Source organism: Danio rerio, chromosome 7 (assembly GCF_049306965.1).
Source record: "Danio rerio strain Tuebingen ecotype United States chromosome 7, GRCz12tu, whole genome shotgun sequence".
Lineage (NCBI taxonomy): Eukaryota > Metazoa > Chordata > Actinopteri > Cypriniformes > Danionidae > Danio > Danio rerio.
The window spans coordinates 72,240,879-72,257,869 of NC_133182.1; the positions used below are offsets into that span (position 1 = coordinate 72,240,879).

At 37.9% G+C, this 16,991-nt stretch overlaps 1 protein-coding gene across 9 annotated transcripts in view; it reads left to right on the plus strand.

The window, feature by feature from the left end:
* Nucleotides 1-14,743, plus strand: part of mrvi1 (murine retrovirus integration site 1 homolog) — a 128,500-nt gene extending 113,757 nt beyond the window's left edge. For 5 of the 9 annotated variants that reach the window (XM_002662998.8, XM_073907507.1, XM_073907509.1 and 2 more), the window contains 2 exons: nt 1,622-1,741; nt 1,826-2,506. In XM_002662998.8, the coding sequence (XP_002663044.4) occupies nt 1,622-1,741; nt 1,826-2,066 (361 nt within the window). In that variant the 3' untranslated portion in view covers nt 2,067-2,506. Of the gene's footprint in view, nt 1-1,621; nt 1,742-1,825; nt 2,507-12,713 lie in introns of those variants that run through there. The other 4 variants (XM_073907508.1, XM_073907510.1, XM_021478033.3 and 1 more) reach the window with 2 other exon arrangements.
* Nucleotides 14,744-16,991: the final 2,248 nt, after the last annotated feature.

Here is a 16,991-nt window from a genome sequence, read left to right on the forward strand (position 1 = left end):
GTTGACACAACTTAAAAAGTTCATTTGATTAAACTACAAAATTTAATCAGTGTTACATTTTTAACTGTAATATCCGGATTTCCACCCTAGCAAGTTCATTGTCTATTTTTAAGGATTTTTAATTTGTATATAAGACAAAAACTAACATTAAGACAAAAAAAAACATTTTCCCGAGCAAAAATGATCATTTTAGTCTTAACACAAGTGTGGTATACTGCTATATATATATATATATATATACATATACAGTATATATATATATATATATATATATATATATATATATATATATATATATATATATATATATATATATATATATATATATATATATATATATATATATATACTGCTATATATATACTGCTATATATATATATATATATATATATATATATATATATATATATATATATATATATATATATATATATATATATATATATATATATTAGTGCTGTCAATCGATTAAAAAAATTTAACTAATTAATCGCACCTTTTTTTAAAAATTGATCGCGATTAATCGCATTTAAAATACTGAAACTTGTCATTTTGGCTATTCAAATGTAAAATTAATGTAAACGCAAGACAAAAACTATTTAAATTCAAAATATAATTGTTCATTAGAATTAAAATTCAAAATATAATTGTTTAATAGAATTTTTGTTTAACTTGTAACACAGATTTCTTCATGTAAACAACATACCCACAATAAACCATCAAGATCCTGGCTTGACAGCCATATTTACAAATGAAATTAAAACACAGGCATGTTAATGACATTTAAATTTCAAAACAATCAATGCCAATAAAGAAAACATTGATTTCCATGTTGGATTCCAAGTGGACTGCAAAAAAAATGCCAAAATACAGGAATTGCAGATATGGAAAATTAAAAATGATAATAATAAACTATAGAATACAAACTGATGCACTCATTGTAAAGTTTTATTGCTGTGAGTTGAGAACATTAATTATAGAGTAGAAACAATTTTGCTTAATCCTCCTTTGCATTCATCCAGTTGCTATGACTAGGAGTATCCCGCAAGTGCACAGAGACTCCCAAATACCCGCAAATGAATGATAATTTATAAAAAATATTTTCCTTTATTATAAATGACTATAGTATTTTAAATGTGTAACACCTTGTTTTATCGAATTTTATGTTTGGTTTTGTTTTGTTTTGTTTGTTAGCTGTTATATATTAGAATTAGTTTCTGTTTAGTACAGCATATCATTTACAGTAAATAGCTGAACTGAACTATTATGCCTCATATGTTTCATTGACAGCTTTATTGATCACTAAGATATGATTGACTTGGATTTAAGTTGCTGCGATTTAAAAATGACAGTTGTAAAAATAGCTTTGATGTAGCTAAGCTACTTTTGGCATGTAGCTTTTAGCCTAGCTTGCTACGTTACCCAGGGGGTAGCTTTAATGTAGTTAAGCTACATTTTAAGTAGAGTAGCTAACAGCTTAGCTCACTACATTTGTCAAGTAGCCTGCCTAGCACTGTGAATTAAGCACTTAAACGACACAGTGTGCTGAGCCATGCATATATAGTTTAGTGATTCCAAATCTATAGTACTGTATATTAAACAGAAATGACCTTCACTGCAGATACCTAGAAGGACTGAAGAAATGTAAAGAACTGCAGGAGCTAAAGGAGGAGGAAGAGAAGCAGAAGGAGTGTGATGAGGAAGCAAGAGCAAACGCTGATAAAGACAGGAAGACTAATAGGTAACTCTGACTTCAACTTGCATGTCTGTCAAATCATTATCAAATAATCCATCCTCAAATTGTGACTTTTGTCTGTTGTTTCAGCAGGTTTGAGGAGGCATTAGAGGTTCTTGACCGAATATTTCCCAAATTCTTCCGGCGAAATCGCGTGCTTTGGATTGTCCTCACTCTGTTCTTTGCTTCGTTCATCATTGTGAATGTGATAAACATGTTGAGTAGCCGCTACAGTGACAGCGGAGACACTTCTGCAGAGAAGTCCGCCATCCCAGGTAAGAAGAAGTTTTTCGGACTGAATGTAGGGTCAAAGGCTCCAGCCCCAGAATGACTTTGTTCTCATCCACCTTGGAGAAACGGATCATGGAAATCTGCCTTTGCAAACACAGATCTTCACGTCAGTCTTTCACACTGCATTCAGCAAAACAGCAGAACTACTTGTCATTGTTTAGGGACCAAGTGTGCTGAGATGAGAAATTAGATTTGTAGTCTACTAAACTGGCACCTTTGGTAAACATGAGCAAAGATGGCTGTGAAAAAGAAATGTTTTGATTGTTTAACTCTAACTTATTGTTTGTCTTTTGCTTAAAATATTAACAAAACAAACAGCTTTCGAAGATAACAAGCTATTGAAAACAGAGCACAGTTTTATCAAACAAATATCTTAACATTTGATACACGTCATGTCTTGGTCCATCATTTATTCATTCATTCATTTTGCTTTAGCTCAGTCCCTTATTTATCAGGGGTCGCCACAGTGGAATGAACCACCAACTATTCCAGCATATGTTTTACACACTCATATACTATGGCCAATTTAGTTAATCCAATTCATCCGTTGTGCATGTCTATGGACTGTGGGGGAAACCGGAGTACCCCAGAGGAAACCCAAGCAAACACGGGGAGAACATGCAAACTTCACACAGAAATGCCAGCTGCTCCAGCCGGGACTCAAACCAGCGATCTTCTTGCTGTGCCACTGTGCTGCTCCTTGATCGATCATATATTATTATATTATCCTTCACACAATTCAACTGCAATGATGGAAAGAAGCTGTGGGTCAATCCTTTTAATTAATTGGCGTGGAAGATATATTAACGCATTAATATTTTCAGATTTAGCACACATGTTAATGCATTAAGAGCCCTAATACATATCTAATGATATGAAAGAAATGTATTAAATAGGGATGTAACGGTATTGTAAATACCGTCATACCGCAATAGCAATTTTTTTCGATGTTACCGTAGTCGCATGACTCGGTAAAACTATAGGTCTTCTGAGAAAATTTGCTCAGGCGAATGAAGCGAACGGGAGGTAGCGAAAACTACAATTCCCATCAGCCCAGGCGTGGCCATCATCCTTTGCGGTCTGTTGTCGCTACAGATCCAGTAATGCGGAAATGGAGTGTGCCGCTAGTAGCGGGGATGAAAAAGAGCTGGAAATGATCGAACCTAAAGCGGGTTTTAAATCGGATGTGTGGAAGCATTTCGGTTGGGGGTGTTGTTGTTGATGCCGCGCGTGTACTGTATAGCGGTGTTGTCGCGTCGGGCGGGACGGAGGGTGTGTGGCGTCGCGGGGCCACTTTTGATCATTTTGGAAGGGCACTTTCTATCCAAGACTAAAAAGGGCATGTGCACTGCACAGGTTGAGCCCTATGTGTGCACTTGCCTGCAAGTTGGGGAATACGACTAAAAACAGTCATGGGGACTGCAGAAACACAGCACACTGTTCAGATTGATGCAGACATTGACTTGTACTGCAAAGAAACCTCTATCTCACTCATGGCTTGTCCTCTCAAGTGGGGGAAAGACAATGCACAACGTTACCCACTGCTGTCAACCTGGGCCAAGTCATATGTCTGTCCCAGAAACTTCAGTCCCAATGAGAGGGTTTTTTTCTGTTGCAGGGGACATTGTAAATGCCCAGAGATACCAGCTTTTACCAGATTATAGTTATATGATAATTTTCCTTAAAACCCATCTCTATCTAAGTGAGTGAGTGATTAAATGTTGAATGTGATGAGTTTTCAACAATACTAAATTGAAACTTTATTTTTTTTTTTTACATGGTTTAATAATTTTTTGTTATTAAAATTTAAAAATTGAAGTTCCTGTTTCAAAGCTTACAGATAGATGGCTAATTTGTATGTCATTGACACTTTTGGCACTTTTTGGGGTATTTTCATTAGTTTTGTTGTTCCTGTAAAAGATTCAATAAATACCGTACCGTGACATTCATACCGAGGTATTACCGTATCGTGAAATTCTGATACCGTTACATCCCTAGTATTAAACAAATGATATGAGAATCGAGGGTTTCTGTACCAAAAGTAAACCCAGAGATGGTGAAATCAGTGTTTAGGTAGCTAACCTCTGATATTTATTTATTTATTGCTTAACATAGTAAGACGTGGTGTTGATAAAATAGTTAATTTCAGTATGTACCATATTATAATTGTACATTTAGTGCTGTATCCCGAAATCTTGATATTTCATCTGTCATTTACTGCAATAAATTGTATATTTTTGTCATTTTTATGGTCATACAGCCTTGACACTGTTTCTCAGAAATAGATTATGTGACATTTCAGCCTGATCTCTCGAGAAAACGTAAGTATTTTACGTTTTGCCAGTTTAGTGGCTAATTCTTGAAAATAAGTCGTACGAAATTGTACGATTTTAAAAAGGACGCGTGGCACCTAACCCCACCCCTAAACGCAACCGTCATTGAGGGATGAGCAGATCGTAGTAAAATGTACAAATTAGATTGTACAAATTTGTACAAATTAGCCACTAAATGAAAAAGTTACGAATTGCCATGAGATTGTGTTGGACATTTGCCAAAGGTTTCAGAGAAGATTCACACACAAATTTTTAATCAATAGGATAAGATTTTTCCATTTTCTTCAAAGGTCTTGAGACTGAAAGGCAACAGCGGAGTTAAAAGTGTGTGAAAGCCAATCACAGATACACACACACACACACACACACGTTTAATTATTTTATTTGAAATGACTAATATTAATTAAAGCATCTTTTAATGTTGCAATTAAACCCGTATTCTAAACTGTTTTACCTCTAGGCTTTCTGCATTCTCGATGGCAGTTACGATGGGTGTAGATCAGAAGTCTCAAATTTAAATTGGCGGGGGGCCATTTCAGTGACTGACAATGTACAGGAGGGCTGCCTTAACATTCAAGCACAAGAAAAAAGTGACGTAATTGGTGCATCGAAGGACTTCATCTACATTTAGTCATTTAGCAGACGCTTTTATCCAAAGCGACTTACAAATGAGCACAAGGAAGCAATTTACACAACTATAAGAGCAACAATGAATAAGTGCTGCAGGCAAGTTTCAGATGTGTAAAGTGTCAGAAGCAAAACATTAGTAATTATTATTATTATTATTATTATTATTATTATTATTATTATTTTGTAGTACAGTTAGCGTTGGAGCCAGAGAGGCAATTGCAGATTAGGAAGGAAAGTGGAGACTAAATGGATGAGTTTTTAGTCATTTCTTGAAGACAGCGAGTGACTCTGCCGTTCTGATGCAGTTAGGGAGTTCATTCCACCAACTGGGCAGATTGAATGCAAGAGTTCGGGAAAGTGATTTCTTCCCTCTTTGGGATGGAACCACGAGGCGACGTTCATTCACAGAACGCAAGTTTCTGTTGGGCACATAGATCTGCAGAAGTGAGAGCAGATAAGAAGGAGCAAAGCCAGAAGTCGCTTTGTAAGCAAACATCAGAGCTTTGAATTTGATACAGATATGATGTTTATAATTTAAGCATTACCTGTCACAAATCAACAAATCAGCACGTTTTTTGTTGCACACAACTGCTGAAATATGTCTGTGGCTGTTTAAATGAGCATTTTGACGTTTAAATAGTCATAATAATCAGTCTTAATATTATTGTGGTCCCAAAAAATTGTTGCTTTACCAACAGTAAAACATATAGCGTAAGAACAGCAGAAACAGTTTGGATAACTTTACCGACTTCACTGGCTATTGTTCTTAATATCTTTCTTTTTTGTAAAACTACAACAAAGAGGGAAAAAAGTATGTATATATTCACATTAACATGTTCAATTCATCCAGCAGTAAAAAATGCACATTGTTGTCATAGAAATCTTAATATGCATATGAGGAAAATCTATTAAATGAGACCATTTAAAACGGTCATATTTGTTGCACCACCAGCATACCTTGTAAGTGTTTGTTCAACAAAATACAGGTGGTATAACACTTATAATAATCAAATGACACTTGAACACTTACAAGAATAGAGCTTTAGTAAAAACAGAGCACTTGCGCACATTTATTTCAACGTTTAAATCAGCCCCAGAAATACTCTCGACCGCAAGCTGTGAAAAAAACTAAAGTAACACTGAAAGACAGTACAATATAGTGCAGTACTTTAAACGTCCAATAGGTGGAGGGCAAAACCACAAGTGGCTATACCAAGTGTGCCGCAAGCCTGCGTTTGAGTGAAGGTCTCGGCCGTTAGATCGCCCCCTGGGGGCTGGCTGCAGTACAAGTCATAAAGCCCGCCTCCTCCGTGTTAATGAAGGAGACTTGAGCCCAAATAAAAAAATGTATTACACTTGCAATAAAATGTCCCGAAAGATGGTTCTGGTCGATTAAAGCACTGGTTATTGTGCTGAAATAGGTGCAGATCTTCATTTTTTAGTAAACAGTTTGTTTTTAGCAGTAATTTAATGCTGGGCATGTCATCGTGATTGACAGTTGTGATTGCAGTTTCTCAAAGCAGCGCGTCTGAGCTTCGGCAGGAGACTGAAGTGTTATTTTTCGATTTCTGTGTTATTTTACTATGACAAAATGAGTTCAGCAGTAAACTACAGTTTCTGACACATATGATCCTGGTGGAACCCTGTTTATTCGCTAAGGTCAGGGCTTTTTTCGGGCGTTATTAGTTTGCTGATACACGCCTAACCACCCAGATAGCAAAATACACTCGAGCCAGTTCCAGCTAGATTCTCGCCTGCCGGAGACTTACCCCTCAGAGCTCAGACTGACTACCTCTGCTGGACCTACTCCGGATGCCTGGACTCACTGCCCGTCCGATTCCAGCCCGAGTCAATCGAGCCAGATGCGGCGGCCGAGCGAGACGGCGCTGCCGCATGCGAGCCCGCGACGCCGCGAGTAGGATATGTGCGCTGCGGCCTGGAGCTTGCGCGACTAAATATATAAAACCCTCATATTTGTTAACGTTATTACATCCATTTGTGTTGATATGACAGCAAACGCATGCTGAGAAGTTCGGGGGGCGTGGTTGATTTTGCATAAAGCGTTTGGTTGGAAGCTCGACTCCGCTCATTTTCGCGGCTCCTCCTCTGGCTCCATCAGACAGTCCTTCTGCGCATGTCAAGGCTCCAATTTCAGCAGTCTTTTGCGACAGTTTGTGCCCGTCAAGCAGGCGTTTTGCCCTCAAGGCGTTCAATGGGAAAAGGGGCTGTCGCGTCGTCCATATTTTTTACAGTCATTGGGCTATACGCGATTGCACAACAATGATAGTGATTCAAAAATATATGTTTTGGGGAACTCGTTATATCAGTTGCAGGCTAGAGGGAGGAGGAGCGGGGCCGCAAATGGCCTGCGTGCCAACAGTTTGAGACTTGTGGTGTAGATTACAATGGTATGGTAGATGGTTAGTTTGTGTAGCGCGACATGTTTGCGTGTGGGAGCATTCACCATGTTGCCCTTATATTCAAAAATGTTATGAATATTTATATATATATATATATATATATATATATATATATATATATATATATATATATATATATATACTGTATATACTGTAATATATATAAACGTAATACATGAAACGTAATATCACTCGAGTAGCAGTGCGATATGACTGTATATCAGCACTGGTGGGAGGCGTGCATTGGCTTGAGGCTGCAGGCTGAGTACGTTAGTGTCCCACCAGTGACGACATACAGCCATATCGTACTGCCACTCATGTGATATTACGTTTCATGTATTACGTTTATATATATTACAGTTTGATGGCATAATCATGTATATAAAAAAGCAAATCAAACACAGAGTCTGAAAACCCTTTTGTAAGAGGAACTACTTTCTTCTGCCATTCATACACATCTGCAGCTGACGTCTGAAATTATAAATATTTAAAACAGGTACTATGCTTACAAATAAACTGCATACTTGCAATCTAAACAATTACATTGTCGACTAAAAAAGTCTCCAAAGTACATTATGTTGTCCAACAGCTGCAATATTTGTCAAACTGTAGTCCTCTGCTTGCCACTCGTGTGGGTGGAGTAATACACTAGGCTGAAGAGGCTGTCTTATGAACCTGGAGTCAGTCTTTCCCCCAACACATGGCCAGGAGGAAGCTTGAAGTGGCCAACAAATCTTCTAAAAATCACAGCTGGAGGATTGCAGATGTTAGTTGGATCTTTGAGTCAGAAAGTCTCCAAAACGTCAAACCTACATCACCACAATTCTTTTTAATTCTTAAATTAGTTTAAAAAAATCCCAAAACACTATTTGTTGTTGTTGTCGTTGTTGGTAATACTGTAAGCAAAAGATCCGAAGGCTAAAAAATGAAGACTTTTATTTTCACTGCATCTTTTATCACGTTTATCGAGGGTGCCAAAAATGAGTGGAGCGCAATGTAAATTGAAAGTTCTATTACTTGAGGTTGGGAATGTTTTCTTATTAAGGAGAAATGTTTTATGAGACTAATGTCACATTTGATATATGATTATACCACTTAAACCTTACAATTAAACTTCTCAGGTTTCGTGAAATTCTATATTTGAAATATTAAGTAGGATATTTAATACAGTATGTTGCCGTTGTCTATGTTGTTTATTTGAATTGACATTCCAAGGTAGATCCTAAAGTGCAATAGTTTGCAACTGGTAGTTGACGGTTGTGTGTGTGTGTGTGCGGTTGTGCCTTCAGAGCACTGATTTTTAATAGTACAGACTTTTTCACAATTTTGAAGAGCACTTTTAAGTAGCATGAAAGACTTCATATTTGCACATGTGTGCTTGTGTTTACTGTGGTGCCACTTTGTACCTTGTAATAAAGGTGTTTAAAAAATCAAACGTGATTGTTTCGTAGCATATGTGTGGGATTTATTTCACTTTTTCACATTAGAGGAAACGAGTTTGAGTCTCAAAAAAAAATCTGTGTGCCTTTATGGTGCAAAAACTTCAACCCAGACTTAATGATAATTACCCCTATATACATTTCTGGAGAGCGCCAAATAAGTCCTAGGAGGTAAAAATAAACCAGTTTTTGCTAATCCACCAAAAGTTGCTGTGTACGCTTTTTGAGATTTCAAATTTCTCTCACAAGTGACATTTGCACCTGCTGTTCTTACATAAATCCACCAGAGGCTCCTGACTGATCACTTGACCGATATCCCCCACCCACTCCCTTCCCTAAACCCAACCAATAGTGTTTTCAAAAGCACAAATGACCCGATCACCCCTTCCCTAAACCCAAGCTATAGTGTTTTTTAGAATCACAGATTGACCCAATCACCCCCTTCCCTAAACCCAACCGATTGTGATTTCAGAAGTACCAATTGACCCGATCACCCCCGTCTCTAAACCCAACCGATTGTGTTTTCAGAATCACCAATTGACCCGATCACCCACGTCCCTAAACCCAACAGATAGTGTTTTTAAAAACACAGATTACCAGATCACCCCGGTCCCTAAACCCAACCGATAGTGTTTTCAAAACACAGATTAACCAAATTACCCCCTTCCCTATACCCAACAGAAATTGTTTTCAAAAACACAGATTAACCAGATCACCCCCTTCCCTAAACCCAACTGATAGTGTTTTCAAAAACACAGATTAACCAGATTACCCTCTTCCCTAAACCCAACAGATAGTGTTTTCAAAAACACAGATTAACCAGATCACCCCTTTCCCTAAACCCAACCAACAGTGTTTTCAAAAACACAGATTAACCAGATTACCCTCTTCCCTAAACCCAACAGAAAGTGTTTTCAAAAACACAGATTAACCAGATCACCCCTTTCCCTAAACCCAACCGATAGTGTTTTCAAAAACACAGATTAACCAGATTACCCTCTTCCCTAAACCCAACAGAAAGTGTTTTCAAAAACACAGATTAACCAGATTACCCCTTTCCCTAAACCCAACCGATAGTGTTTTCAAAAACACAGATTAACCAGATTACCCTGTTCCCTAAACCCAACAGAAAGTGTTTTCAAAAACACAGATTAACCAGATCACCCCCTTCCCTAAACCCAACAGAAAGTGTTTTCAAAAACACAGATTAACCAGATCACCCCTTTCCCTAAACCCATACGATAGTGTTTTCAAAAACACAGATTAACCAGATTACCCTCTTCCCTAAACCCAACAGAAAGTGTTTTCAAAAGCACAGATTAACCAGATCACCCCCTTCCCTAAACCCAACCAACAGTGTTTTCAAAAGCACAGATTAACCAGATCACCCCCTTCCCTAAATCCAACCAACAGTGTTTTCAAAAGCAATCCAGAAAAAGACAAGTACGCGCGGCAGCTTGATTTTTTTCTCTCTACATTTTTAGAGCTTACCTTGTTCTCACTCTGTTTATTTTATGTTTTACCTGCTTTTTGGAACTGTTCTTCGCCTGACTCAAACCCTGTCGATGTGGTCAACTCTTCTTTGCACCTCAAGTTTGCAGATGTACGCGGCAAGCTACTGAACAAACTGGTAACAATGGAAAAGGTCGTCCACACAGAGGTAAGCAGTCGGCTGACAGCGCAAAAATAAACCGAAGCCATCGTTGGCGTCAAACTACCCCGTATCGTTCACTTGAAAGACGGAATGGAGCCATATGTAGTTCTGGCCACATAATTCGCTATCTCCAGAAAAGTATACAGGGGTACGTTTTCACAATAAACCTGTGTTGCAAACCATCCAAAGAAAATACATAAGCATAATAAAATTAAAGGGTTAGTTTAACAAAAAAAATAAAATTCTCTGTTCTGTAATTTAATTAAGCTAAAATAATACTTTTTGTGGGCAAAGTGAAGATCATTTTTCCAATGTGTAATAAATTAAAAGATAATTACAATTCATATTATGCTTATGTAAATAAATAATCATTTTTAAATATGTCAGCGATTGGCAGTTAAAGGTGTCCAAACTGTAAATTAATAATATTAACATTAATAATAATGGTTAAAAGAGATGTCTTTGAGACATTTTTAAGAAACATTACTTTAAGTATTTCTTTAAGTAAGCATTACTACAGCGTTGGTTTGTGTGAGAGAGAAGGGAGTGTGTAGTGTGTACTTGTTTTTTGTATCCTGATGGGGACTTAAACCTGAATGCGCACAAACTTATGGGGACTTGTGTCACTATGAGCAGGGGCGCGGCTGGGCGGGGGAAAGTTAGGATGATTCTAAGGGCCCATGCCGTTTTGGAGCCCCCAGAGACACTACTAGGGGTCTGCCAGAACCATCATGCTCTTCACTTTTTGCGACACCCCCGAAATGTTGTCAAAGGGACAGTCCTGTCCAGCAGCACCCCTGATTATGAGAACAAAACTAGAGGTTCCCATCAGGAAACATGTTTATAAATCACACAGAGTAAAGTAATTAGAAAATGTACAAATGCAGATTGTTTCATATGAGAGTAGAGTTGGGGTTGAGGAACAGTGCATTTGTGTGTGTGTGCTGGAGAGATGTTTTGCCGGAAGTGTGTTTGAGCTGTGTCTGCGTTCTATCACAGGAAGTGAGATGGACATCAGCCGTTAATAAGCAAACACAGGGGGAACAGGAGGAAATTGTCCATTAAGAGACCAAAGCAGAAAAAACAAGGGAGAGAAGTGAGTGAGTTCCGAGCACATCATCTCAGCACAGCGTCTTCACAAACAACACACTGGCAGTTCATTGGATAATCACCACAGGCTTTCACACAAATACTCACTTTCTTTAATGAATTCAGGAGCCTCTCACAGCAAGAAGGTTGCTAGTTAGAATTCTGGCTGGGTCAGTTGGCATATCTGTGTAGAGTTTGCATGTTCTCCCCGTTTGCATGAGTTTCCTCTGGGTGCTCCGGTTTCCCCCACAGTCCAAAGACATGCGGTATAGGTGAATTGAATAAACTAAATGGGTCGTAGAGTGTGTATGGGTGTTTTCCAATACTGGGTTGCAGCTGGAAGGGCATTCGCTGTGTCAAACAAATGCTGGAATAGTTGGCGGTTCATTCCTCTGTGGTGAATCCTGATAAAAATAGAGACTAAGCCGAAGAAAAATGAGTGACTGAATAAACATCCCGTACTGAAAGTATAAGAGTGTTTGTCACTTTAAAAATACTGAAAGGTTTCTAGACAAGGGCAACTGACCCTATTAACACCAATGAATATTGTTGTGTTGAAGGAACTGTCATGCCACTAAACTAGTTGAGTTTATATGTGGATGAGTATATATTGTAGCCGGAAGAAGTGAAAACTGCAGACACAGGACGCAGTTGAACAAACCCCGGAGGGAATTTATTGACAGCGAAAGTGAAAATAAGCATGCCCTAAGGCAGGGGTGTCAAACTCAATTCCTGGAGGGCCGAAGCCCTGCACAGCTTAGTTCCAACCCTGCTCCAACACACTTACCTGTAGGTTTAAAACAAGCCTGAAGGACTCAATTAGTTTGATCAGGTGTGTTTAATAAGGGTTGGAACAAAACTGTGCAGAGCTGCGGCCCTTTAGGAACTGAGTTTGACACCTGTGCCCTAAGGTAAATAGTCGTGCCTGTGTCTTCAGGATGCATCGTAGAATCAAAAGTAATGAAGTGTGAGTAAAAAAATAGGTGGTGAGTGATACGCCGATCACCTTCCAGCTTTCTCTTTTTGTCCATAATTTCTGTTTAGAGAGGGAGAGAGTATGCATTAGTCTCTTGTATGGAGAGAAGCTTCTCACCCCCTGTTGTTGTTGCTGCTGTTTTCTAGAGCTGAGAGTGAACGGGCGATCGGTGTAATTGCTCCAGGTGATGTGCATGGGCGCTTCCCAGGATGACACTTTCCTTTGGGTGAACCGCCGCAATATATACAGTAGTAGCAATATCACACAAGTAGCAATGTGATATGGCTGTATATTGGCGGGAGGCGTGCGTTGGTGCCTTAGTGTCCCACCAGTGACAATAAACAGCCATATCACACTGCTATGAGTGTGATATTGTGTTTATACAACAGTATGACGGTATAATTGTGTGTATAAAAAGAAAATCAAACACGGAGAGTCTAAAAACCCTGTTGTATGAGGAACTACTTTCTTCTGCCCTTGCCATTCTACCGTTATTAAATGACAACGTCACTTTAGAGCTAGTATTTGAATGACTCTCTAGTGTAATGTCTAAAACGATGATTAAAAAAAGGAGATTTTACTGACATTATAAGGCTGAACGACATGAAATGCCATCAGTCTACAGAGATTTCCGATCCTTGCGATAAGGAAAAACACTAAACACATGCGGGCATTTCTTCTTTCTTTTTACTGAACTAGTCTGCAGTAACAAAAACAGGAGACTCATTAAAAACAAACAGATGGCCAACCAAAAAGTAACTCAGGGTTATACAAAGAGTGACCAACACAAAATACATACATTTCAGATATGTAAGTCTCATCTCACACTCAATACACTACAAGCACTATGGTATAATTGCAACACTACAACATACAAAAGAGAGAGATCGACTTAGAATGTCACTTACCAGTTTAATAATGATTTGATCAGCTGTAGTTTAAAAAAAACGCCAACCTTTTCTTCTCTAAGGGGTTATTATGCAGTCTCTGTCACCATCTTGTGGATGGATAACATCAACCATCTTTTCCTGATGGATATCGACACACTGTTTCTTAGTATCTGTATCACTGTATCTAATAGGCACTATCCTTATAAATAAACTTGCAATCTATATAACTACATCATCGCCTAAAAAAGCCCCAAAAGTAAATTGTTGTCCAACAGCTGCAATATTTGTCAAACTGTAGAAGGTTTATTGATCTGTTGTCCCTCTATGTAGGCGGAGTAATACTGAAGGGTGAGGAGGCTGTATGAGTGCTGATATTGCAGAATATTGCACGGCTTTCAGATTCGAAAACCAGATAGAACTCTAAGGGCCCTGTCATACACCTGGCGCAAGGCGCGACGCAATTGTTTTCTAGTTTCAGCTTGGCGCAAGAGTCGTTTTGACGTTTTGTGCCACGCTGTTTAAATAGTAAATGCGTTTGTGCTCATATGTGCTCCCATAGGTGTTCTGGTCTAAAAAGGAGGCGTGTTGAGGCGCGTTGCTATTTTAAGTAAACTGTAATAGATCTATATTACTATAATTAGATCTATATAGTTCTATAGACCAGAACAAAGCGAAGATTGCGTTAGTTGTGTGCCTTCCCTACGCATTGCTTAATACAGACAGGATGTACAGCAAACTGCAAATATCTTTACAAATGAAAAAGAATTAAAACGTTAGGGATATTGTCACCGACTCGGTCCCAGTCATTCCCCTCGCTGGCCAGCAGAGGCCGCCATCTCAGGACTTCTAACATTACATCATCCATCCACGTTGATTGTGCTCACACCTGTTCTGAATCAAACTAACGACCCACGTACCCTTTATAAGCCAGCTCCAAATGCTCAGTCAGTGCGAAGTCTTGTTTAGCCCCGGCCAGCATTTCTGAGCGTTATTCCTGCCTGATTCCTCGTGTATTACTCCAGCCTGTTTCTGACTCTGCTTCGCCTTCTGCCTGCCCACGACCCACGCCTGATATACGGACTCTAATATTCGCTGCCTGCCCACGACCCACGCCTGATACACGGACTCTGATACTTGCAGCCTGCCCTCGACCCATGCCTGGTAGAACTCTCTATGTCTGTTCATCGCCAGTCTTTATCCATCATAGACTGTTGCTGTTGTGTGTTTGCACGTTAGTGCATATTGCGTGTGAATGAGAGCTTGATATATAAATACTGCATAATGAATCCCTCCGTGTCAGTCTCCTCGTTACAGATATATGGGATATAGTAAGGATACATAGCCTATAGGATAAAAATATAAAGAATTAAATTATTACAAAACATTATTTTCTAGCCTACTTAAATATAAAAATCATACTTTCATGCTTTCATCTCTGGGGCTTTTTCAGTTTATTCATAACAATTTGCTTTTGTATAATATTATTATTAGCAGAATTATTTATTATATGCATATTCATTCATTCATTTTCTTGTCGGCTTAGTCCCTTTATTAATCTGCGGTCACCACAGCGGAATGAACCACCAACTTATCCAGCACATTTTTATGCAGCGGATGCCCTTCCAGCCACAACCCATCTCTGGGAAACATCCACACTCATACACTACAGACAATTTAGCCTAGCCAATTCACCTGTACCACATGTCTTTGGATTATGGGGGGAACTGGAGCACCCGGAGGAAACCCACGCGAACGCAGGGAGAACATGCAAACTCCACACAGAAACGCCAACTGACCCAGCCGTGGCTCGAAACTGCGACCCAGCAACCTTCTTGCTGTGAAGCAACAGCACTACCTACTGTGCCACTGCGTCGCCTTTATATGTATGCATATTTATATTTGTTTTATTAAAAAAAAGCTCAGATTTACCCACCTATTTCATTTTATTTTGGTAGAAATGGGCTCTGAAATAGGCTTGGTTATCAGGAAAATTGTATGAGAAAAATCAGATTTTTGAGCCAATCAATCCAGAGCATGTTCCCCTGGAGTTATGGATTAAGTATGACTTTATTAATTGTCATAATTTGAACGTATCTCATAACTATTACTTAGTATCCCACTATGTGGATATTTTATTTTAGAATTTTATCAAATCATTATTTTATTTTATTTTTTTATTTAAATTTTTATTTAATTTAATTTAATTTTATAAATCACCTCTTAAAATGCTCGGTTATCAGTAAAGTCATATGAGAAAAAGCTGATATTTAACCAGATCAATAATGAGCATGATCTCCAGGGCACGGTTTTTCAAAAGTAATCCACTAGGATTTTGGATAAGGGATTGGATCAAATCTTGAAAATGGGTTTTTCAAAAGAAAAAACAGATTACATAATCGGATTAGATCACGTAATCCAATCTTTGTTTTGATCCGGATCAAACCTTTAGTTTGGGTTTTTCGGACCTTTTTTGTAGGATCTGGATCACTTTGATCCAAAAAACATGGATTAAACGGATCCCATCAGAAGGGTGGATTTAGCGTGGATTTCATGCCTAAAATGTCATGAAAACCTAAAAACTTTATTAAACAATACTATTTTTGGATCATGCAGTATCTTACGAGATATACTATTTATTCATAAGGTTTTAATTTTATTTGTTCATCTGTCAGGCTATAGTGATTATTGGCTTTAACGTATTTAGCCTTTCTGTATAGGCCTCCAGCAAAGTAGAAAGAGTTTGGCCTCATAAAATAACCACCCAAACAGCTGTCAAAACTGACCAAAAACAATACATTTTATTCCGTCACTAATTGATATATATATATATATATATATATATATATATATATATATATATATATATATATATATATATATATATATATATATATATATATATATATATATGTATTCATCACAATGGAAAATATTTTTCTTATTAGAATATTTATTAATGATGATAGCAATGATTACAGAATAAACAAAAATTGCAAGAAATGGCAATGACTGATTTTTGAAATCTTTTTCAACAATTGCAAAAAGAGACTGAAAGGGCAGAAGCACAGCTTCGTCTGGCAGAGAAACAACTGACTCTAACCAAACTGCAGCAAACCAAGGCCAGACTTGAGATCCCCCTCCTAAAGGATACGCTTCACATCAGATGAGGAAGTCTGAGATTATTGTGGAGTTTTTGACATTAAGTATTTTTTAAATTTACATCTATATTTGAAACTTATTATAAATATCCTCAATGTACAGTGTTTGTGTTGTAGGTCTCAGATGAGCGGACTGCTGGAAAAGGATGGGGTGGGCTTTTTCTTGTTTTTCTTATTTATTATTATTATTAATTTAATATTTATTACATTTTCTTAGTTTTCATAAAAAAATAAATAAATTATATTGACCCCACGCTGGCTATTCTACTTGTCGCTCTTTACATATCTATAGTTCTACATTGTGATTTCCTATCCTATTTGAGCACTGGTAATCCAGATTTAGTGATCCTGAAAAGTTCCTATCCAGATCAGATTG